Here is a 26,077-nt window from a genome sequence, read left to right as displayed (position 1 = left end):
ACCCATTTTATAGTCCTAGGTGTAATGGGCAAGGGAAATAAATGATCGCCTATCATAGCATCTGAGCTTTTGGTTAAGTCACAATTTAAAGGGAAAGAGATGTTTTCAACTTTTCATTGTATGACATGTGAAGAAACACTTTGCAATAGAAGGGTTTGGAGAGAGAGAGAGAGAGAGGTAGGTTAAGGCTGTCCTTGTTTTCCGTGTCGACGTAAAAGTACATCGATTGAATTTAACATCAATCAGTTTAAATAAGTGAACTATTGTATCTTTGAAAAGTGTGATTATTGATATACAATTTTATCGATGCTGTGATTAGATCAATTATCGATGTAAAACTCACTGTGAGTGGACTCCATCCAAATGGAGTGAAGCTTTATGTTTACCACATCAAAACAAGACAAAACTGCTTTTAAATTAGAAAATAACTATAAAGAGAATAACTCAAAATTTCGCAAGACATTCTTCTAAGTAAGCCGGAATTTCTTCTCTCAACCCCCCCACACACCCACACACCAAAAAAAAAAAATAAAAAAATAAAAGAAAAAGGAAAAGGAAAAGGAAAAAAATAAAAAAATAAAAACACTTGTTGATTGTATATATTAGCGTTACATGGACTTCTTGCGAGCAAAGCGCTGCAGAGACTTTGGGAGCTCAGCTTCCTCACTTATTCTCTGCTTCTTTGATGGTTGCTGTTCTACCTTCATTGCCTGTTCCAAGAAAGGCCTCTTGGCTCTTACAATACCCTCCTGCTTCTTCTTCTCCCTTTTACTTGGTTTGTTTCTGCCCTTCGTTTTCTTCTTCATGGGAAGGCTCTTAACAGCAGCAATGGCAGCTTCCATCTCAGCTTCTCTCTCCTGCGATGTTGGCTTTTCTTTCTTCCTCGATGGTCTCACAGTACCTATCTTTGAGGGGTCCAGCATGATTGTTTCAGGTGGAAGCTTATCAAGAAGAGAGTGCACCTCCTTCTCTCCACGCTGTTTAGGTGTTTCATATGGATTTGCCACCCAAGAATCAAAGTTTGGCTCCCCAGATCCTGGGACAAGAATAGAAGATACACCATTGGAGTGCCCAAGACCCAAAATATCCTCGTAAGGTCGGAACAACACATCCCCAACCTGATAACCTTTCACCATTGAGTGGTTCATGTATTGCCCATAATCCTGAGCTCCAGAGTTATCTTTCCATATCTGAACAAAGGAACCATTTCCAATAGCAAGCAGTCCCTTCTGACTAAAATTCATGGTCTTTGCATGGCCGGGATAGGTGTGAAGAACCTCAAATTTCCTCAAATCCCACAGCTTGATCTTCCTCTCCATGCCTGCCGTAGCCATAAGATTACCTCCAGGGTGGAATGCAATTGCTGAGATGGGACCATGATGACAGAGCATCTTGACAAGGGGAGCAGAACTGGTGGGCTTCCACATGGTTACCTTGCCACCAGAATGACCCAGACCCGTCACTGCATTGAAGGGATTAACCTGCATTACATGGCAACGACCAAGACCAGTCCTATAATTGCCCACCATCTGCCCTGTAGTAACATCCTGATAATGAAGCTGCCCAAATTTGTTTATAGATGCCAAAAGGAAATGGTTTTTCAGAAATTGGAGCTTTACTGCTGCACCATGTTCCTGAAAGACATTTGGAATGTTAGGTCCTAATCATACATTTGCAGCAACAATTGAGACATCCAGGGAAAAAAAAATCCTTCGAGAACTACCATGGCTCGTTTACATATGTCAGATAACCCCAAAATCCTAGGAAAGATAAAACAGATTCAGCCAATCCTCACAACCCATGAAACAGTGATTAACCATTACTAGCATAAAATGAGAAATAGTACTACGATTGCCTAATTGTTTGATGGCCCACTTTCTTTTCAAAGGATGACTAAGGTATACGGGTATGCCATGTATACTATATGTGCCAGGAAGATCAACTACATTTACCACATGGATGCAACACAACAAAGAAAAGAAAAGAAAAGATCTGCTTGTCTGACAACTAACCCATTTAACTAGATTTTTTTTTGGTACATAACCCATTTAACTAGATTATGGAGAGACTTTGGGACACAAGACTAAATGAACCTCTACAATGCCCAAAAGGACTCAACGCAATTTATTTGGCGGCAGAATGCTAACCTTAAGACAGTGCAATTCTATACCATTTCTGTCATATATATATGGATACCTGTCAAAGAAAAGAGTACCAGTTAAAACATATAGATAGTGATAGCCATTGCCCTGATTTACAAAGTGATAAACAATGCCATCAATAATGAAGGTAATGGAATATGCTCTACTGTTTGCTTAGTACATGAAGTATATATAACAGATTAAATTGGAACAACTTTCCCACTCTCTAGCTGTAAAACAAGCCAATCACATATTCACCAAAAGATTATCTTCCTCTCATCTAAATTCGTAACCAGTTGAAAATATGTAATCATTACTAACCAACTTGGATAAAAATGAGATCTTCAGAGAATAAAAAAAGGTACAGGGAACCAAGAGGAAAAGTGCCATTCTGCAGTTGATGTGAGATTGATTAACCTGTATGGCCTTTCCTGCTAGAGAGTTAATAAGGGTTTTCCAAATTGTTCTACCACGAAACATCCCTAGTGGTGTTGCACTGAGGCAAGTATCAAAATGGATAAAGGAAAAAAAGGGAATGTTTTAACATTTGTAGATACTAACATGTTTTGTAATGGTTCAGGACCCATTTTAACATCCCAAAAGATGCATGCTCAAAAACAGCAACAATGTACCTTCTGTGAAATATATACATATAACAACAAAGTCAAAATGTGCATTCTTTCATGACTGACATCTATGAAGATTATGCAAAGCACTAAGATGGTTACAGGAAACTTCCAACTACTTGTAAGAATTTATATTAATCTGAATCAAGATAGTCGCTACCTAATGTTGGTGCATCTTCCCAAGATGCAGATTGCAGAGGACACTGTAACTGTCCATGTCCAATCCATGGCATTGCTTTTTTTCTCCTTGATTGGCAAGAGGTCAAGTGGTTTTATTCATGCTTGAGAATAGAATGAATGATACATGATAGAGTAGTAGTGCCTGTGACTCAGATTGGTCAAGAAATATAATATAATCAAGGCCCTTTGGCTCCTCTCCCTTCATTTAACTCCCCATCTTAAGGAAAATTGCTTAATGGATTACAAGATTAAGCCCCCCACAGCAGCTAAGTACAGCTGACTCCCTTGCCAGCTTTTCAGCTACAGAATTGACTGATCTGAGTCATCTGCCAGAATACCCAATTGAAAGATGCATCGAGTCTACCAGCCAAAAGTTTTACTTCCCTGATATTGTGTCTGTATCTCCATGGCCCAAGTGTATTACCAATCCATGGCGATGTTTATGGACCTGTTTTCAGTTTGGAACAAGATTCATAAGTTTTCAACAAGGCCATACACTATACCTTGAGTGCCAGAATGGATTATAGTGAACAATAACAATCACATTGTTTAAACACTTCTACTTCAAAAATTTGGGTCAGATCCCTCACATGTTAAGTAAAAACCCTGCTGAATGGAGGCCAAATATGTATTGATATTCAGTTGACATGCATATAGCCTCTTGAGTGTTACATATGAAAGATAATGCTTAGCCAAATAATGTAAAACATTTGTCCACTATTAGCAATAGGACATCTTACTTTTTCTGGGCCACTGCAAAATATAGCTCATTGTGCAAGAACACAACATCACGTACTGTTTCCCTAACCTGAGTACAAGGACAAGAAACTGTAAGCTTCTGTGTCGAAGTTGTTTGATAAAATCTATGCTGCCAGAAAAACATGATACTGGAAGAGCTTCGACCAATCAAAACCACCATGAATTTCTCATTGATTACCACTTTTATGATGATACTAGTTGATTGGTTACAAGTTTTTCCAGATCATGTCTTTCCAATATCATAGCCGAAGGCAAATTAAAAGAATAACAAAGATGTAATAAGCAGTGCCCTCAAAGAATAAGAAAATTTCCATTTTTGCTCAATTTATTTTATCTTCACAAATTTATGAGGATCTAGATAAATCTTTTTTGAGGACACACTGATCTTCTCTCCCCACCAACCAACAGATAAATTTGAAAATAAAGAAAAATTACAAGTGCAATTTATAAGCTTGCAAATATGGAAAACAAGAAAGGCAGAGATTTACATCATGCTAGTGCATTAAAGAATTTCACATCATGTTACAAACACATAATTTGTAACACCACAATTAAGAAAAAAAGGTTAGGAGAACCGAGAAGCTACCGCACAGTTGGATCTTTGTGGCTGTAGTGAGATCGACCTAGGACCCCTTGTTTTCCCAGAGCCTTGTTTCATGTTTTGTGGCTTTAGGAGCTATAATACATTTTTTTTTAGTTGATTGGCTTTCTCTGTTTACTGTTTTTTGTAGTTTGGCGTGATTGAAATCAATGGAAGATTCTAGAACCGAGCACAAGTCAAGGGAGAGGTAAGCATATCTCTGGAAGATTCTAGAACCGAGCCCAAATCACCATAGTTAAGCTTGATGGAACAAATACCTTGAATGGGCCCAATCTGCTCATATGGCCACTGGTGGAAGAGAGAAATTAGGGTACATAACTGGTACAACAAAAAAGCCAGAAACTTCAGATTCTTCCAAAAAAAATTACTTGACGCTAGCCACTTCCAACCCATTACAAGGTTCAAAATATCAATACCTTTTTTTTTTTACTTTTTTTATTTGTTTTTTTCAAAACTGGTTCAGGGGGGCCGGTTTAGGGCTCCTTCACCCCCTGAACCAGTCAGACCCCCGATACACCCACTGTAGGGGCGTATCGGAGAGGTCCCGGAATGATACGTATCGGCCGATATGTAGGGGTGTCAACGGTATTCGAAAATTCGATTTTGAATTTGATATTCGACATAATCGAATTGAATTCGAATAATTCGAATGTCTAATCGGTCAAATTCGGATATCCTATTCTTACCGAATAGTTAATCGGATTCAAATTCGGATATGACCTGATTCGATTCGATAAATATTCGAATTCGACCAATTATTTAATTCTTATATATAATATATAAAATATCTTATATATTTATATATAATAATTAAGCTATATAAATAATTTATATATTTATATATTTTATATCAATAAAATATTTATTTTATATATTTACTAATTATCTAAAATAATTAATTAATCGAATTCGAATTGAATTGAATCAAATATTCGAATATGTAATCGGATTCGCATTCGGGTATTAATTTTCAATATCCGTCGGATATTGAATCAAATTTGGATATCAGATTTTCTAATCGGATTCGGATTCAGATATTGCCTGATCCGATTCGAATTCGATCCATTTACCCCCTACCGATACGTATCGATACTTTGACCCTTGACCCATTAGTCTAGTGACTAGCGTCTACAAGATAATTGCTAAGGTCCTACCATTGAGGATAAAAGCAATACTCCCCTCTCATTAGATAGTTTCAAGGAGCATTTGCTCAAGGAAGACAAATAATTGATCAAATCCTGCTAGCTAATGAATGTGAGAGGAAATAAAGACATCTAGAAAGGAAGGATTTGTGTGCAAATTGGACTGGGAAAAGGCCTACAACATGGTAGACTGGAAATTTCTGTTGGAAGCATTGCAACAATGGGGGTTTGGGGACGGATGGTGCAATTGGATGTTTGGTTGTCTACGGTCTTGTCATTTCTCTGTCCTTGTCAATGGTGTGGTTAAAGACATCTTCCCAGCTTGTAGAGGGTTAAGGCAAGGTGATCCCCTCTCACCTTTCCATTCTACTTTAGTGTGGTGTCTTTAGTAGACTCCTATCCAAGGCAGATAGGGAATATGATTTCAGGGGTTGGAGAGTGAGTAGAGACAATGTTCCAATTAATCAACTCCAATTTGCAAACAATATCATAATATTCTGTGATGGATGAGACGTTAAGAGGCTGACAAGATTGAAAGATCTGATTAAGAAGTTTTAAAAAGTATCAAATCTGAAAATCAACATAGATAAGAGTTGCATAACAGGGATTAATATGGAGGAGAATGTCCAAGATTTGGTAGTGAATTGCTTAGAATATCATATCACCATGTGGCCTTTTACCTATCTAGGGCTACCTCTAGATGCAAACCCTAAGGAAAGCAATTTTGGAACCCAGCTATAGAAAGATGTAAAAAGAGATTGGCCGCTTGGAAGAGAAGTTTCTCTCTTTGGGAGGTAGGATTACTCTGATAAGATCAACTTTGGCTAACCTACCCAACTACTTCCTCTCCATTTTTAAGATTCCACCAAGGGAAGAAAAGAAATTGGAAAAATTATGGGGGTTTTCCTTTCGGAGCCAGGAGAGACTAGGAAAGACCACATAATAAGCTGGGAGATGATCGCTTCCATATGATAGACCCTAGAACCATCCCAATTATGAATCGGGACAATAAAGTCTAACTACTTGAGATCTATAATTACCTAAAATAATAACTTAAAAACTTTTTATAATATAACCATAATACTACCTATGGAATTTACTCTTTTGGACATGAAACCTAACAAATATTACAAGAAAACTAGGAAGCCTTTATAGATTTGTAACTATATAATCAAATTGGGTCTGAATCAGTTAGGAACAGCAAGAACCAGCCCCAACCCAACTATTCATCCCTTCCCTAAAAGAACCCAATTCTTCCTTTGCATCTAATTCCTCAATCTAGTTAATCATCTGATGTTTTCTTTCTTCTAACCTCCCAAAATGAAGAATATTCCATTCCTTGATTAAAATTTTCAACTCTTTTCACTTCCAATGGAATTTCATACCTTCCCAATTGACCCTTGGGTTACTTCCTAACCACTTCTTAAAGTCTAAGTGGTACAGCCACATATTCTCAAATTTGAAAGGGGTAGGTCCTCTATTTCCAAACTCAAACTTACTTATCAATATTGGCCAATGATTAGAGGTGACTCTAGGAAATGTCCTTGACACCAAATCTCCCCAATGTTCTTCCCAATCAGCAGTTAAAAGAAATCTATCTAATTTTTAACAACTTGGAGATTAGACTAGGTGAAACTATAATGTAACAGATTCAGTTCCTTGTGCACAAAAGTATTGATAAACTCATTGAATTTTCCCATACTTGAGGTATTTCTCTACTGCACATTATTACACACCTCAGTGAATTTAATTACATGTCCCCTCCTATACACCAAGGACCTTCCCACAGCCCTCTAATATCTCCCACTTTTTCCCACAACTCGTTCCTCTGCTTGTGGCCATTAGGGCCATAAACATTAGTCAAGACCCATTCAAACACATCAGCCACAAGTTTGAATTTGACAAAAACTGAAATCATCCAACTAATTCTTCCACTCCCTCCACAACCTCATCCTTCCACAATGTTACTATCCCTCCCAAGGATCCCCAAGAGGGGCTCATTGCCCATCCATAGTTGTCAAGGTGTCGCCTAGGTGACTAGGCGCTTGCCCAAACGCCTTGACTTTTAGCAACTAGACGTCCACCGAGGCAACAAAAATGACAAGGTGGTGCCTTTTATAATATCATTTGTATTGCTGTATGTTATTAAGGTATGTGTTAATACATTTTATTATATGCTATACATCGATTATACTTTGTTTTAATGTTTTACTATTGAAATTTAAAAGACCAAAGGGTTTTGAGAAAAGAAAAAGAAAGAGAGAAAGAATAGAATAATAAAGTTCTTTTTTTCTATTCTCTCTCTAATTAAATAAAACAGAAACCACATCATTGTTTTTTTTTCTATCTTACTTTCCATCTTGAATGTTTATCATATAAAGTTAATAACCCTCTTTATCTGCTAATTAATATGAATTTGCTCTATTAAATACTTATTATAGTAGTATTATTTTTTAACATAATGAAATTAATATATGTAAAAGACTTTTATCTTTTAGATGTGATGATTTGCCACATTTTTAGAGGAAATTTAATGTTCTTAATAAAGAGAATTGCTATTTTTTCAATTAACATACATGCTGAATGGTATATAAAACTAGGAAACTAGCCAAAAGTCAGTTTTTATATTATAAAATCTTTATCGCCTAGGCGCCTAGAAAACTCCTAAGAAAAGAAAACCCAGGTATACTACTAACTTAGCAGTCTAAGCTCAGGACCTTTGACAATGGGTGGGCGGCTAGGCGACTAGGCACCCCAGTGTCAACCAGAATCGCCTAGATGCCTTGAAAACTATGTGCCCAGCTAAGACCATTTGCTCTCCACACACTTTTATCTCACCCATTGTCAAAGGTCATGATCTTAAACTCCTAAATTAGTAGTATATCTGGGTTTTCTTTTCTTAGGACCCCCTTTATTAAATCTCTCTTTCTTACATTTATCAAGCCTCTCACTATCTTCATTTCTCCAACTTAACATACCCCCTACCCCCTGATCCTTCTACTACTACCTTCCCCCTTTCCTTCCCCTACCCTTTCTTTCACTGAATTCTTTGTCCCCCTCCAGATCCAACTTCAACCTCTCGGGTTCACTTAACTATCTTTTTCTCATCTTCCCTTCCTCTTTTTATTCTTCAAGTACGCTTTCAAGTCATTTGTTTTTTTTTTTTATTTTACAGCCTAACTTTACTACAAATTCAGCCAATGATTCTTCTTTTCCTTCTTTTTCAAACTTCTCTTTTTCCTCTTCTCTAGGCCCTTCACTCATCTTTCCAGACTCCACCCCATCTCCAGCTACTTTATTCCCACTTTCCTTCCTCCCATTTTCCTTCTCCTTCTCTAATTCAGCTCTTGTCACCTCATTGATCTCTTCAACTATGAGGTTCCACACTCTCTCCCCTCCCTCCTCTCCCTCCTGTGTCTCAGCTACACCACCTTCTCTATCGACTTCCAGCCCATGGGCAAGCGACAGGGAAGCAGTTCGGGAATCTGAGAGACAAACATCAGGAATAGAGAAAGGATTAGTACCAAAACCCAAAATCACAAATGTACCTGGATCTGAGTTTGAGAGAGGCTCAACTGGCTAGGTTTCACAATTCATCTCCAGAATAGAGTTTTGCAAGTAGCTTCCTAAAATCAATTTACACTCAAAATTACTTCCATTGCTCTGTCGTTCATCCCCGCCTGTAGTGTCCTTCTGTGAAGTTTGGTGATCAAGCACTAACTTCTCACAGGTACCCTGCCCATTGCTCAAATTCTGACTTGATAATCCTCTATCCAATGTTCAGTTTTCCCCCTTATCATCCAAGATGCACTCGGCTTCATTTAACAGTCCACACTCAGCAGAAGATCTTAGAACAGAGGTAACATCTTCATGTTCCTCAGAGGATAGAATGGATGTACTAAACGTGTCTTCCACCTCCTCTTTTTCCTCTGTATCCTCCCCCAAGCTGTCGCTCTGTCTCCGACCCTGGTTCAAAGTGGTCGTCTGAGGAATTTCTGTTTACCCATCCATTGTCCTCTCTAAAATCTCCTCCCTCCTAACCGTAGAAAATCTTGGATTTGGGCGATCTTCTCCCATTGGACCCATTCTACCCTGGTCCCTTCTTTGGATTTAGCGACTAGACGTCTAGAACCCACTGGAAAATTTGCTTCAAAGATTTCTGTTTACCTAGGCTTTTTCGATCTCCACACCATTGCAGTTCTTATGGAGAAGATGATAGATTGCCACTATTGTTTCCCATCACACCCAATGAGGCCCAACTTCTTCATCTAATATTTTTTTTCCTTGTTCTTGTTTTCTATCATTGATTTGTAAAATCCTAGTGTTAGAACACTCGTGGGAGAAGGTACCAAAAATTCGAATTACAATAGGGGCTTCACCAAGGCTCAACATTTGGCCCATGTTTGTTTGTGCTACTCATAGAAGAATTGACTAAGCATATGCAAGATCAGAGCTCTTAGGAATTCAGGCCATGGGTGAGGCTGTCTCACTCCCTAGGTGCTTCTTTGAACTCTTCTCATTCAATTGGGAGCCTAGGAGTGCTAACATGTTGGCAGATTCTTTGGCTAGAGGTGGGGTTGGAGAGAAGTTTCAGAATGGGGGTGCCCAGGGTCAGGCTGTAATTTGTAAAAGCTGTATGTTGTCTCTTCTGTTTTCTGTTTCAGAATGGGGATGCCCACACCACCTGTCTTTTTGGGCAGTATGGTGGCTTCTTTCAATGAAATATCTTCTGTTTCATCAAAAATTGAAAAAAAAAATGCTGATGCTATAGAATACATCTAGAAGACCAGTATATACCAGTAGGCTAGGCATGTGCATAAATGTATCTATATCTGGATATCATAAGCGAAAGGTATCAACCATAGTTACTATAAGCATTATATAACTCTTTTGGGCAAACTACTATCGATGGTGAATCTCTGTATTGTTTTCCATATTGCATGATTTTATGTCGGATCAACCACTGTGTTTCCACAGCTCTTTCCAAATTGGAAGGGGTTCAGGAGCTGTACACTTTTACCTATATTACCAAGGTATTTACTCAACTTTACAGGAAGAGATCAAACCTGGAATTCTTTTATTAGGGCCAAATTTTTCATGTCCATGATTGCCAGATGACCTTTCCGTCCTGCAACAGCCATGTAGCGGCCACTCAAAGTATAGTCCAGTGTGTATGGACCAAGTTCTGCACATCATAAACCCCAAAAAAAGCGATGTATATAAATTCAAATTTTTAATACAATTTTAAATGGGAGAGAATAACTAAATAGATTTAGAATATCAAAAACCTTATTAAATAATAACAACTTCATAGTTAAAAATAAATTATTCTGATTTATCAAAAAAAAATCATTCTCCTTATATACAAAAGAAACAGAAAACTCAAAGGCTGTGTTTGGTTTGGGCAGAAATGGAAAATGTGGAAAGGAAAAAGCATTGCTAAGTTTAGTATTTTCCACATTCCACCTTTGTCTTTGAGTGGAATGGAAACTGAAATTAGCAGATTTCAATGGTATTTTCCTCCACTTTAGAAAATTCTGGAATGCATAGTGAAGGTGTTAATAACTCCATATTACCAACCTGCAATTCCACTTCAACCCAATCCACAATCCAAATACAGCCTCAAAGTATATGAGACCTCCAATATTCAGGGAAGGTAAAAAAAAAACAGATGACAACGATAATGAATAAAACACAATATTTTTTTGGTATTGAATAACATGCCTTGAGCCCCCCATAGGGGCCGTAATTCATTTTTTCACAGGCACAGTACAGCAATTTTCAGCAACAATCTAATAACTATTCTCCAAAGATGGTGGGAGTCAATAGCAGGGCTCAAAACCACATCTCTTCTGGGAAATAAAGGAGACAGTGAAAGATTTTGTTCAGTATTAGGAAATGCTATCTTGGACTGGATATTGGTGCTATCAGAATTTGAAAATTTTCAGAGGGAATCATTTGGATCAGATTTTGGTCTACTTGGGAGTTGTCAGGGGGCTCATCATGATATTTTTTCCTTTGACATTGCTTTTGTGTATTCTCATTACAACACAGATCAAAAAATAACAAAATAGTAAAGAAGAAGCACTTGAAAGTCAAGAATCGGGGTAGGTTAAAAACTTAGAACACAAAGGATTAAAAAGATCTAAAATTCAGACTCAGGTGCAAGTCATTAAGGAATTGTGCATAATCTACTCTAGCAGAACTTACCCTGCTTTTCTATTCAATAGGGGTGCAACCTGGGTGAGCTCAGGTTGGAAATTTTTTGAAATTTGAATGAACCCAACCCAACCCAAGCATTATACAGTGTATATTCTTTGAATCAGATACCTGACTTGCACCCCTCCTATTCAAACATTTCACATGGTATTGATCTTGGTTCACAAAATCTCAAGGTCCAGCCAATGGAGAAGTTGGTTAGCAGTGGCTAATATTTCCACCAGGAATGACAGACATGGGGTTGAACGGATGCCATCAGGGGGGGAGTTTATCAAGCTGAACTTTGATGGAAGTAGCCGATGAAATCCAGGACCTTCAGGCATAGGAGAAGTGCTCAGAAACAAAGATAGTAACGTGATATCTTTGTACTCAGATCCTGCGGGTGTGGGAGACTCTTTAAGGGCCGAATTACTAGCTGCTGTACAAGGAATCCAGCTTGCAAATCAGCTAGGCATACAACATCTGATTATTGATGGAGACTCCCAGGTGATAGTGGGTTGGCTAAAGGATCGATACACTGTGATTTGGGGTTTTAGAGATCTTCTCAAAAAGGTTAAATGGTTAACAAGGAATATGACAATCAGAGTTCAGTGGGTAAGCAGATCAACAAACTCATTGGCTGATTCACTTGCAAAACAAGGGGTTTCCCGGGATACTTTATTTTGGGGTTCAGTGTAATTTCTTTTGTACTTATAATTCTGTAATTAGATTTAAAGGAAGGGTCGCATCTCGTGCCTTTCCAAAGGTTGCCTGTAATTCTTATTTGCTGGTTTAATAAAATTTCACTCATTTATCAAAAAAAAAAAATCTCAAGGTCCAGCCTTGAATCATTAAGATTTTCAATGTTGTAAAACAAGCATTTGAAGAGGTCATACGAAGACTTGACTGGTGATTCAGGTTTACGGTGAAGGTTTAGATTGTGGATTTCTCTTTGTTTGTGCAGTTGGGCCCGGTGGATGTGTTCAGTCTTTCCTTTGATTAGGTTTCTTTATGTTTTTGGTGGGTATTGATGGGTTTGAGATGAGTATTGGACGCAGTTTTGTGAGGGTGAAGGGTTTTGCTATCTTCTCTCAAGTGGCTTCTTGTCACCTTTCTTGTAATCTTCTTTTTTCTTTTAATAATATTTGTATTTTACTATCAAAAAAATCACTCACCACACATAGCATAAGCTGTGAAAAGTGAAAACTCATATAAACTCCAATCACTCATCCCTTCAACATTTTTGCACTTTACGAGTAGTTGTAGACACTATGGGGGTGGCCAATCCTACTAGAACTAGGGAAAACAAAAATTACGGAATTACCACTATCACAAGAAAACTCAATAAATCCTAAATCACTTGACTAATGACCTCTTACTAGACAAATCAAACCTTTACACTAGACTCACAGATAGCACATAAAATGGCCAAAATACCTCTACTATCTAAAAAAATAATACATAGAATATCGTATTCCATATGAGACCACTAAGTTTCCACATTAAGAGTACTCTCACCCATAGTTGTCAAGGCAACGCCCATGCAACAAGGTTCCCTTGGAGGCTGGCCTCACCTAATCACCAAGCAGTTCTGTATATTGTGTTATAAAATACTTTTATTCTTAATTTTTTTAAATTATAATTATAAAATACACATTATTAAAATTGATCAAAAAATAAACATAATTAAACTAAAATATTCATTTTGTGTGTTTATATGCTAGTTTCGTTTTATTATTTTCTTATTTGCTAGGGCTTAATCAACACAGACATTGCGAACTGCAGTATTGAACCCTCAAAGACTTCAAAACTTGAACCAATAAGTATGGAAGAACTTAAAATTTTTATCTAATCAACACATTCTTCTTCCACCTTTTCTTTTCTTCCTTTCCTTTAATAAAAATGGGAGTTCAGCCCCTATTTTTTTGAATTTTCTTTTCTTTTTTTTTTTTTTGAAGCAGAATAAGTTGATTTTCTATACTTTAACATGAAGTTAATAGTTTTCTTACGAAAATTATGGATAATTATTAAGGAAATATGGCTATGGAACCTAGGGAACTAACCTAGGATATTTGTCTTTACTTAAAAAAAAAAAAAATCCATTGCGTAGGCACGTGACAAGGTGACAAGGCGCCCCCTGTCACCTAGCCTCAACTTGGTACCTTGAAACTATGTTCTCACCCAGTCAGATATCTATTCCACTAACATCAAAAATAGAGGCAATGAAAGGGAAATATATGAACAAATGTAACAAATTACTTAATGGTCAAGTCATCCTTCATTAACAGGAAGCATATACGCCGCACACATAAAAGGAAAATGTTGACATCAACCTGGTAAGACTAGATCAAATGCCTTCCTTGAGCTCAAAATATCTACTTCTCGGACAATTGCTTCCTGTTTGATCCTCCATGTCTTCTCTATGCCTTCAGCCTCCAAATAGCCTTCCTCACTTGGCATAAGCCACTGAACATATTCACAATTAGTTAACTCCAAGATAATTCATATAGTAGAAACATATCAAGGTTGAAATAGAAGAATGAAAGAGACATTCTAGTTCTAGCAAAAATAATGAAATTGAGCCAAGGTAAATACTACGCATTGTATTTTGGCACCAGTAAAATTTCCTCTTTCTTGAAAGCCAAACTGCAGTGCTCTTAATTGGTAATATAGATTTTTCAGGCTCAACCAAATCACCTAGTGAGTTCAATCAAAACCTCAACCTGCTTGTGCTTTTCTTCAAATATCCTAGCATTTCTCTCACACACCAGTCCCCATAAGACTGCTTTGCAAAACAGATTTTGCATTAGTGCTGAACCATTCATCACCTCTGCTAATCTGCTTTAAACCAATCTGCCACTTCAAGAGGTGCCACCCAATCTTTCCAACTAGAAAAAAGAAATGTTGCCACACCCATGAAGCATAGGAGCAATGTAAAAGGAGATGGTAGGTATTTTCCCCATTCTTCAGGCAAAGGGCACAAACACGAGGGGAAAGAGACCAATTACAGAAAAACTTGGGATATGTTACTGAAGTGATATGTTGCAGTCAGCCAAAAGTGTAATGTTTCCATTACAAAAACAAAATAGTAAAACTACTTGTTTTGATTGCACTTGTCATGGTTGTTGCACTCCACTATACACCAAATAATTTCCTTCTACTAAATGAATATCACCACCCTATGGAAATACCACATATCTCCTATTAAAGACTATATCATAGCAGTAGAATGATCACTATGTTATCTAATCAACAGAAACCTGTCATAGTGGTTCTAAAAAGTTCCAGGTGCATAAATAGGAAAGGGATACATAGGCAAAAAAAAACGTGGGATAACCATTTGACCCTTAAGCTTTTAGGAATAAAAAAACAAGAAAAGCATATACAACTAGCACCTTTTCAGCCTTGGCAGCAGCTTTTGCAGATTTCCCATATAACTTTTCTCTAACAGCAAGTTGACCTTTCAGCTTCTTATCTTGTAAAACCTACAAACATGTAGAGATTGCAATGTATTAATGATACCAAATATGGTAACCATGAAACAGAAAACACCATGGGTATCATCAGAAATAGCATACCTCCAAATTAGCACCATCACCTCGGAGATACTTCTTTACTTTCAAATCCAACTCATTGGAAATATCCTGAACAATAATTGTTATTGGAAATTTCAATTATTGGGTATAAAATAGAAGAAAACAGACAAATTTTATCAATAGCTACACAAAAGGTCCATATTTAAGTTGTTAGTACAAAAAATTTATCAATAACAAGTTATTAGGCACTGCTAAAGGAGCTATTATGTTTTATAACAGATAGATAATTATAGAATTTTATTATGGTTTCTTTAACCACCTTACAACTAGTCACTGCCTAATAACTGTTTATGAACATATTTTTACATCAACCCAAGCTGAAAATAAATATCCACCTTTTCACAGATAGGTAACAATAGAATTTTATTATGGTTTCTTTAACCACCTTACAACTGTTTATGAATCATCTACCACAACTATATTTTGAAGACCAACAAATTATGATCCTTTCTGAACCCTAGTTAGATTGACGGGATACTTCCCGAGTAACAATATTACATGTTAAAAAGGCTTAACATGTTTTTTTACATGGTAAATTAGCATGTTTCCGACAAGATTTAATTCTACCAATAAATATCAATATTGTCAATGAGATCATCACAGTGCCCCACATGCACATCTCAGCGTGCATTGGGAACATCTCCCATACTTGTCATCGGGTGAAGTTCCCAATACACGGTCGGGATGTGCTGTAGAGCATTGTGGGGTGCCCCCTGTGGGGCACTGATGTGAATTTATTGCCAATGCAGTGACGCAATGATCAGTCATTTGGCTTTCCTAGGCAATGCGGTTAGGCACTGACTGGTTGACTAAAAAAATATGTTCTATCAAAATATTTGCAATATCAATTAAGTATATACAAACTACAGATATGTATAACAAACAGTAGTTTAAGAGTACAAGGGCCTTTTAAGTTTTAACACCGATGGTACAAAAGCAAAAGGCAAGGTGCACACCTTTTCAAAGAAAGGTGCAACTTTTTTTAAACTTCAAAAAATATATAAATATCAATAATAAATTAGAATGCAAACCTGAACCTAAAAAGAAACCAAAATATTTTAAAAAAAAACTATTGGAACAAATTAAAATACATAAGTATATAACATATAAAACATATCATCATCATACCTTATCCCAATCCCCAACTATATGGGATCGGCTACATGAATCCTGTTTCACCATTCCATTCTGTTTAATGGGGTCAGCCACATTTTCAATGTGGAAGTAAAAGTAAGCACACGCAGATCATAGAAAAGTTCTTCAAGCACTCAATGGTCCGTGTATGTGAGACTTTTAAGGTGTTTGTTTGTCTCTTAGCAGTGTTACTTCAAGTAGCTAGTGTGATGTTAAACATCTGGAATTCCTAACCCTAGGAAATCCTTGAGGCAAAGCCCAAATAAGTCCATGTGGGGTTTTGGGCAGCACCTCCAACCTAAAATTTTAGCCAGTATATACAAAGGGATCATTTTGTTGCATTCAGATGTTCAAGTTGGATGATGTTCCCCTGAGCCCTCAACCTTTTGGGATTTCAATTTTGAACCCAACAAAAGGTCTTAGAACCACCATCTAACCAGAAATAAGTTTTACAGAAAACTATGAAGGAAAATATCTTACCTCTTCAACTAGAGGCATATTTTTGTCAGAAGTCCCATTTTCTTGTTCCACCCCCATCTTGATTCTTCACCGTTTTAGATTGCAAACACTGCAGTATATTCAGATAATAGAACATCAGATATCGATCAAAAATAGTAATAATAATAATAACAATAGAGCATCAGATATCCATACTGCCATGTATGTTTTGCAATGCATTGAGCTGGTATCCTACATGGACTACATAGGCGCGGAGTGACCGGCGAGGTCCACTGCTCTGGATCACCTCGGTGTTTATTTTGCGGGGAAAAACTATGTTAAGTGAAAAAAAAAAAAAGAAGCAGAACAACCTAACTGACTTTCTAATGCTCTGCATTCACTATTGGCTCTTGCGTAACACAGTTGCAAACTAAAATTATTGAATAAACAAAATCAAAGATTCAAAGTTAAAAGGGATATGTGACAAAAATTAAATAGTATGCAAATTAGTGTAATAAATCACAAATTTTTCCTCTAAAAACAAATCGTTTCTTTGAGGGATTTTTTCAAACAACAGATGGGTGCAAGTCTGATATAGTCAAGCCTTCACATAAACTGTATTCATATAAAAAATAATAAAAGTTACACAATCTCAAATATTTAAATGGAACAATCACCTATGCTAGATCCTAACAAAAAGCTATAGGCCTAAGCTACCAAAATGAATTAAGGAAGTTGGAAGACAAGAAATGGTGAAGAGGGATGGGATGGAGTTCGTGCAGGCAGGTCAGTGGAGGAGATCCTTGAAGATAAAAACAAAAAATCTCCTATTCGAAGAGATGAGAAACAAGGGGAAGGTAAGCCTGAAGGTAAGGGAAGCGAAAAAGGGTACAATAATGCTGGAAGGATTAGAAGTGATCAAGTGGCTAAGAGGGTTCATAGCTGGAGCCTGTTCAAAAGGTAAGCAGATAAACTGGCAGGATTTTAGTACACTAGAAGGGAGAAGATATGTTGTTGAATGTAAGAGGAATAGAAAGGGGTTCTTCATAGCTTTGGCTGAATTTTTTGGTAAGGGACAAAGGCAACTGGTGTGTCTACCAGCAGGAAAACAGAACCAAGGTTGGGGGGAAGTTGACTGGTTGCTCAAAGAGTTCCTAGCTCAAAGAGTAGCAAATGAGAAAAAATCCTCCAATAAGGGAGGAGAATGCATATCTCAGCAACAGCAGGGTAAAACAAGGGCCAGTGGTCATGGCAAAAACAAAAGGCCATTGCAGAATGGTGGGAGGTCTAGAGAGAGAGGAGTGGGATAGTAAGTTTGTGATACAATCCAAGGAAAAAGGTTAATGATTAGAGGAGGGTAGATGATTTACTGGCAACCAGGTTGAAGTTGAAGAGTATTTTCATAGTAACCCCCTTCGATAACTGTAAAGCCATCCTAGATCCAATAGAGAATGATTTAGAAATATCAGCTATCAATGTTCAGGCTGAGTTCGGATCATTCACAGTCTTCAAATGGAATCCAACATCCAACTCCAAGGATTTTTTTGTCGAAGATGGTGTGGTGGTGCGTGTAATAGGCTTGCCACTCCATCTATGGAAACAAGAAATAGCAGAGTCTATAGCTGTGTTGTGTGGAGGAATCTTGAAAGGAGCTTTCTAGGGCGATCTCTATTCAGTAGCAATCCTGCTAAGTGGTGTGAAGCCAGAAGAAATTCCACGAAAGGTAGAGGTACGAACAGAGGGGAGCTTTGTCTCTGTGTGGTTAGCTTCCTCCATTGAAGCAAGGTTGTGGAAGGAGCCCGTATGGTAGGAGGGGAGAAGGAGGAAGAAGAAGCACTACATGGACTTGTGAGATTGGGTAATTCAAATGGGAAGGGATGTTTCACTAAAAAGGGCCAACAAATTCTGGGAACCCAAAAAGCTTTGGGGCAGTTGGAAGGTCAAACCTGAAGAAAGCAAGAAAAGGTTATGACAAATGGCAGATCCTTTGCACAGGTGGTGTCAGGGGAAACAGACAAAAATTTTCTAGTGTCGAAAGGGAGAGGGCTGAACCAGCAACCTCAAACAGGGAAGGTTGCTGGTTCGACCATTAAAAGAGGGGGGCGTGACTCTTTAAGTGGTCACGTGGGACGAAAAGAAGGGCCCAATCGAGTGGATCCCTTTTATGGTGGGCCGGAGAAGGCATCTCAAGTAAAGGCCTTAAAGTTGGGCTCCTATAGTCTTGAGCCCAAGGCCCATTACAAGACAGATGGGTTTGAGTGAACAAAACAGCAACGACAGTTCTGATAGAGACGAAACGCTAAGTCTTGGAAGTCTGTCTCCGAAAAGCAACAATGATTTTCTTGAAATAGAAAGTTTGCATACAGAGCTGTTGTTTTTAGAGGAAGAGACTAAAGAAGCAGGTGGCGGGAAGACTAGAAATGGGGAAGAAAATGGTTCTAAAGCTGTGAAAACTCCTCCTCCCTTCGTCGAGGGAGCTGACCTTGAGTCTAATGAATTACAGGATGTTGGTGGAGAGAGACAAGAATCGGCCGTGAGGATGGATGCGGGTATTCTAGTGTCGGAAACACAGAGAAAGGTTTTCCAAGTGGGTAGGTCGCCAGGAAGTGATTCTTTCACCTTGTCTACTTCACAACCTTGTCCAAAAAGGGGAAAGGCTTTAAAACCATTTGCCGCCTGTCAACAAGTCATTTCCAGTGATTCTAGTCCTACCCCCGTTCTATCAGGTATGGGTGTCAATTCTGTTTTAGGTACTGACTTGTTTGTTATGCCTGTAACAGATATCCCAACTTCCCATCCAGGAGGTTCTGTTGCAAGAGAGAGGGTGATAGTGGAAGGAGGAGAGAGGGTGTTGGAAGGAAGTAGTAAGGGGGAGGCGGATAGAATTTGGGAGTTGATCTGTACAATGATGGAGGAACAAAATAAAAAGAAAGGACTCGTAGAAAGATGTTGTAGCCAAAATAAGTGTGAGAAGGGTAAAATTCTTTCTCAAACATTGGCTGGAAAGGATGGAGAAAAGAAAATTGATGATTGTTGTATTGGGAAGGGAGGGAAAAGAGGAACAAATAAGAAAAAAATATCTGAAGTGGAAAGGCTAATTTCAGACATTGAGGAGGATTTAGAATTCAGTGGTAGAGGGGATAGGAGAAAGGGCCTAAAATGAGGAGAATATGGCCTCTTATTGGGTTCCTTTGCTATTTTGTATCGATGAAAATTATTAGCTGGAATGTAAGAGGGTTAGGGAGTGCAAGGAAAAGAAGGGCAATCAAAGACCTACTCCGAAGGGAAAAACCTGATATTGTGTTGTTACAAGAATCCAAACTGATGGAATTAGATGGGAGATGGGTGAAGAGTTTTTGGAGGTCTAGAGGTTTAGGTTGGAGCTCGTCTCCTTCTTGGGGAGCCTTGGGGGGGATTGTAATACTACGGAGGGAGGATGTGGTGGAAGTAGTGGAAGAATTGATAGGCAGATTCTCAGTTTCCATTAAGTGCAAGAATGTAGAAAATGGGTGTGTATGGGTCTTAACCAATGTTTATGGCCCTAATTCCTATAGAGAGAGGAATGAGATGTGGGAGGAACTATATGCAATCAAGGGGCTATGGGATGGTCCTTGGTGCCTGGGCGAGGATTTTAACGTCATTAGATTCTCTGATGAAACCAGTAATCCCCAACAGGTAATCTCAACAAGCATGAGGAAATTTAATGGTTGTATTGAAGATTGTGAACTGAAGGAAATACCTCTGCTGCAAGACAGTTACACTTGGTCCAACCTTCAGGAAACCCCTTTGTGCTCGAAGTTGGATAGATTCCTATTTAACCTTGCCTGGGAGATTAGTTTAGAAAACTTGGTTGCTAGGGCGTTACCCAAGGTCACCTTCGATCACTGTCCCATCCAAATAGGAACAATCTTTTCCTATAGGACCCAAACCTTTTAGATTCGAAAATATATGGCTTACTCATCCAGATTTTGGGAAAAAAGTGAAGGAGTGGTGGGGTGAGGAGGAGAGGGGGGTAAGATGGAAGGGGATCAAGTTACATAAGAAATTAAAAAGGCTGAGAGCCAAAATAAAAGAGTGGAATAGAGATCAGTTTGGTAGAATTGAGAAGCAAAAATTGGGCCTAATCTCTCAAAAAGAGAATTTGGATGTAAAGGAATCTCACAATGGGTTGACCGAGGAGGACAGAGTGTTAAGGAGACAATTGAAAAAGGATTTGGAAGAAGTGTTATTGAGGGAAGAAATCAGTTGGAGACAAAAATCTAGACACAAGTGGATTAAGGAAAGCGATGGGAACACTAGATTCTTCCATGGTTTGGCAAATGGGAGACGAAGAAAGAATTTTGTCACCAAGCTAGAGATAGGAGAGGAGGTGATTACCAACCAAGATGACATAGCAAGAAAATTTGTGGACCACTTCAAATCGATTTATAGAAGGCCTTTGAGTAAGAGAACAGTCATGGAAATGGTGGATTGGCCAAGAATTGATGAAGGAGTGGCAAGGTGACTAGAAAGGGATTTCGAAGAAGAAGAGATTAAGAAAGTTGTCCTAATGGATAGATCCAAGGCTCCGGGTCCAGATGGCTTTACAATGGGTTTTTTATCAAAACTGTTGGGAGGTATTGAAAGAGGATCTAGCTGAAGTCTTTAAGGAATTTGCAGACAATCACACTATAAGCCCTGGAATTAATGCCACCTTTTTGGCCTTGATACCTAAGAAGAATGATGCCAACCACCCAAAAGATTATAGGCCTATTGGTCTAGTGACAAGCATCTATAAAATTCTGGCTAAAGTGCTCTCATTGAGGATCAAAACAATCCTCCCTACCATCATTAGTGAAACCAAGGGGGCTTTCATTCAAGGGCAACAAATAACAAATCAGATCTTAATTGTGAATGAGTGTGTGAAGGAAATGAAATGGTCTGGTAGGAAATGATTCATTTGTAAATTGGATCTTGAAAAGGCCTATGATTTGGTGGACTAGGAGTTTCTATTAGAAGTTATGCGAAATAGTGGATTTGGGGACAAGTGGTGTAGTTGGATCTTTGGGTGTATCAGTACTCATCACTACTCTATTCTGGTAAATGGTACGATGAGGGACTTTTTTCCAGCTTGCAGGGGTGTCAGGCAAGGGGATCCATTTTCACCCTTCCTTTTTACCTTAGTAGCTGATGTGATTGGTAGGATCATTACTGAGGCTGACAACGATGATGCCATTAGGGGTTGGAGAAAAGGGAGACACCAAGTCCCCGTCAACCACCTTCAGTTTGCAGACGACCTAATGATTTTTTGTGAAGGAGGTCTTAGTGAAAAGGTAGCAAACCTAAAGGAGCTAATAAAAGGATTTGATAGTGTCTCTAATTTGAGAATAAATCTAGAAAAGAGTTGCATAGCAGGTATAAATTTGGAGGTAGGGGAGGTCGAGATTATTGCGGAGTATTTTGAGTGTTCCACCTCTTCTTGGCCTATGTCATATTTAGGGCTTCCTTTAGGGGCAAATCCTAGGGAGATTAGATTTTGGACCCCAGTGTTAGAAAAGTTTGAGAAGAGATTAGTCTAATGGAAGAGGAACTATATCTCTTTAGGAGGGAGAATTACCCTAATAAGAGCTACCATGGCTAACTTACCTACCTATTATTTGCCTATCTTTAGGATACCAGTTAGGGAAGCTAGGAAACTTGAGAAGTTGATGAGAGACTTCTTATGGGAGCCGGGACAAGAAAAAAATGATCACTTGGTTAATTGGGAAATTGTGTGCAGAAGTAAAGAAGAGGGGGGTTTGGGAATTAAGAGGGTAACTAGAAAGAATCAAGCTCTGTTAGGGAAATGGTTGTGGAGATGGCCTTTGAAAAGAGAGAGATTGTGGCATGAGGTGGTGGGAAGCATTCATGGGAGGTTAGAGAATGAACGGGATGCTGGTGTATCGAGGCAAGCTAACCTAGCAGCACCTTGAAAGGCTATTCACAACACCCTTCCTCAATTCCTCAATTTTATCAGGTATGAAGTTTGTTCTAGCAACTCTATCCTTTTTTGGGAGGATATTTGGGTAAGAGACTCACCGTTAAAGGATTTGTTCCCTTCGCTTTTTTCTATTTCTTTGTACAAAAAAGAGGTGGTCTCAAAATTTGTCTCACCTTTGGGAACACCCTTAGATCCTACTTGGGAATTTGGGTTTCGTAGAGGACTTAGGGATGCTGAAATTGAGTCTCTTTCTATTTTGCTAGGTTGTCTTAATCAGGTTTGTTTGGATCCCTCCAAGCCAGATAAGAGGGTTTGAACTCCTAGACCCAATGGAACCTTCACTTGTGCTTCTTTCTTCAAGTCCATCTCTCAACTTTCTACTCACCAACCCTTTCCATCAAAAGAAATTTGGTGTAGGCCAGTTCCCCAAAAAATTATGGCTTTTTGTTAGGAACTTTTCCATGAGAAAGTAAACACTTTAGACAACCTACAAAAGAGAAGACATTTTCTATGTATTTCCCCTAATTGGTGTATCCTCTATAGAGCTCACGGTGAGGATTGTTACCATCTATTAGTATCTTGTCCCTTTTCTACAAACCTTTGGGTTTGGCTACTTTCATTGTTTGGGGGTAGTTGGAGTCTACCAGCAGAAGTTCATATGCTCTTCAACCATTCTACCTTTTATTGGCCTACAAAAATAGGGAGAATTATGTGGAGATGTGATCGTGCTGCCTTGACTTGGACTCTTTGGGAAGAAAGGAATCTCGGAATTTTTCAAGATAAGGAAAGGAACAGCCAAGATTTGAAAGACTGTGTGTTAAACAGGGCAATACATTGGCTGAAGACCTAAGAAATTTTTCATCAATTCTCCTTTAATGGCATTTGGAGAAATTGGTCAACAGTAGCAAGGTGTTCATCTCTAAAGGACAAATCAATTACAAGTTGGTCTCCTCCACCCGAAGGCTCAATAAATTTGAACTTTGATGGAAGCAGCATGGGTAATCCAAGATTATCCGGAGGGGGGGTGCTTTGAGAAATGAGAAGAGAGAGATTTTGTTGCTCTACTCAGGTCCCTTGGGATATGGGAATTCCATCAGGGCAGAACTTTTAGCTGTTGTACAAAGGGTCCAATTTGCAAACCAGCTGGGGGTACAACACCTAATAATCGAGGGGGATTCCAAAGTGGTGGTGGGTTGGTTGAAAATTTCTAAAGATGCTATGTGGCGATACAAGAATTAAATGAAGAAATTTAGTTGGTTGACAAGGAATATGTTGGTCACTGTACAATGGGTGGGGAGATCAGCAAATACCTTGTCAGATGTGTTAGCTAAGCAAGGGGTAAATAGAGAAGAATTATTTTGGGCTCAGTTGTGATTCTTGTTTTTCTTTCCTAGTTTACTTGCAAGTTTCAAGGAGGGGCTGCAGCTCGTGCGTCTCATTGGGATGATGTATGAACTCACACTCTAATTTGCTTCTGAATCAATAAACTTATTATTATTCATCAAAAAACAGTGAAAAGGGGGGAACACACAAAGAACCTAGAAGGGGATGGTGACCATATTTTGCTATCTGAACAGGAATGATCCAAAAACATAGTATTTAGAAGGGAGAGATAAGATCATCTACCAAACCCAATTCAGAATTCCTTAAACCTCTCCTCAACCCAAAGCCCCATGAATTTTCAAATCCATACAGATGAAATTAATCTTTCCTTATTGAGTGAAAGGGAGTAGATAGAGGGGAAATCTGTTTTTAAAAGGAGTGTCCCCTAACCAAACATCTTCCCAGAAATGTTCCTTATTGCCTTGTGTTACTTGCTAACAAATCAAAGGGGGTGGAGGCTTTTCAAATATTCAGTGTTATGAATGCAAAGAACTTAGACATGTTGTCTCTCACCCCAAAACGAAAAACTTTTGCACATATTGTCAACAGGAAGGGCATATCATTACTAAATGCCCTACCCGTCCTCCAACAATGATCAACATAAGGCTTTCTAGACTGTTGCAGAATCATCAGATAGTACTTCATCCTTAACTTCAGCTTCAAAAGAGGAATCTTCTAGCATTTTAACTGAGGATAATATACGGCAGGCCGGCAGCTTATGTCATCAGCCTTTTCTTCTACTTTTTCTGCTATAAACCTATCTAGTTAGTCTCCTCACATCTGTTTCTCAGCTAGCAACTAGACATATGTGGATTATTGATTCAGGTGTCTCAAATCATATGACTAGGGCATCATTTGGTCAGTCTCCCAAACCTTACTCTTTTAATAAGCAAATAGTTACTGCCAATGTTTTAAAAACCGACCAAGAGGCTGAACCGTTTTTGCCTCTGGATCACAGGTGAATGGGTTGATCATCCGGGTCAAACGGGACAACACATGACATCATAATTAAAATAATTAAAAATAAAATGTAATATATATGATACCTGTATAATTAGCCAAAAATGTCTGCAATTTACAATATATATAACCAAAAAATACATAAAAATGAAAAAAAAATCATAAAATTGCAAAGCATCTAACATTCACTAATCAAAACATAAATATATTTTCATACCTTAACATTTAAGAGATTCAGATTTAATGGAAATAAAAAATATATCATTATAAAAATAAAAAAAATATCAATAATCATAATATTCATAACAGAAATATGAAAGCATTTGTCATTTGTCAATTGGTGGAAAAGAAAAAATATATATATTAAGATTCATAATCGAATTTCAGAAATAAGAAAATTACATGAAAAAAAAATATTACCTCTTCAAAAGGGTTGACAAGTTGTAGCCATTTAAAAAATTAGAAAATATATTAAAATGAATGAAAAGAAAATATACAAAAAGATATATTAGAAATTTAGAATGAATGCCAGAATATCGTTCTAGAAAAGTCTACCCAAAAATCCAAAACGAAAATTAAAGTTTTCTAATTACAGAGTTTCAGATGTCTGAATCGTTTGATATTTTGATTTCTAGAAAGTGAGAAATTAAAAAGAAAACTCAAAACTAAATGAGAAACTTACGGACTGTTTGAATCACCCAATGCTTAGTTGCTTACAGCCGCCGACGTTAATGTGAAAAACTCAGAAACGGATTACAGTCGCCAGCGTTAATCACTGGACTGGAGTCGCCGGCATTAAATCTCTGTTTTAAACTTGAATTCTACTTCTCAAATCTCAAGCGCAAGAATCGAACCCTGTTTCTCTTTCGTTGTTTCTCTGAAAGTTTGAAAACTTGAAACCCTAAACGAAACAAAACGTAAAATAAAAGAGGGGTCGGGCTTAAGCGGGAGTTTGGACAC

The 26,077-nt window shown here is 38.1% G+C and overlaps 1 protein-coding gene across 1 annotated transcript; it reads right to left on the bottom strand.

Annotated features, from left to right (window-relative positions):
* Positions 1-410: 410 nt before the first annotated feature.
* On the bottom strand, positions 411-26,077 carry LOC148871021 (Transducin/WD40 repeat-like superfamily protein). The gene is made up of 9 exons (XM_088973578.1): positions 25,800-26,077; positions 16,858-16,945; positions 15,226-15,291; positions 15,043-15,132; positions 13,981-14,113; positions 10,516-10,634; positions 3,688-3,755; positions 2,148-2,196; positions 411-1,634 (listed from the first exon to the last, which is right to left on the bottom strand). Exons 2-9 carry the CDS (start codon positions 16,912-16,914, stop codon positions 609-611), a joined length of 1,608 nt encoding a protein of 535 aa, XP_088829704.1. The 5' UTR covers positions 16,915-16,945; positions 25,800-26,077; the 3' UTR covers positions 411-608.

This window comes from Nelumbo lutea, chromosome 2 (assembly GCF_056320005.1).
Source record: "Nelumbo lutea isolate HS-2025 chromosome 2, American lotus-T2T, whole genome shotgun sequence".
Classification (NCBI taxonomy): Eukaryota; Viridiplantae; Streptophyta; class Magnoliopsida; order Proteales; family Nelumbonaceae; genus Nelumbo; species Nelumbo lutea.
The sequence above is the reverse complement of the archived record's forward strand: the minus strand, read 5'-3'. Positions and strand labels throughout refer to the sequence as shown.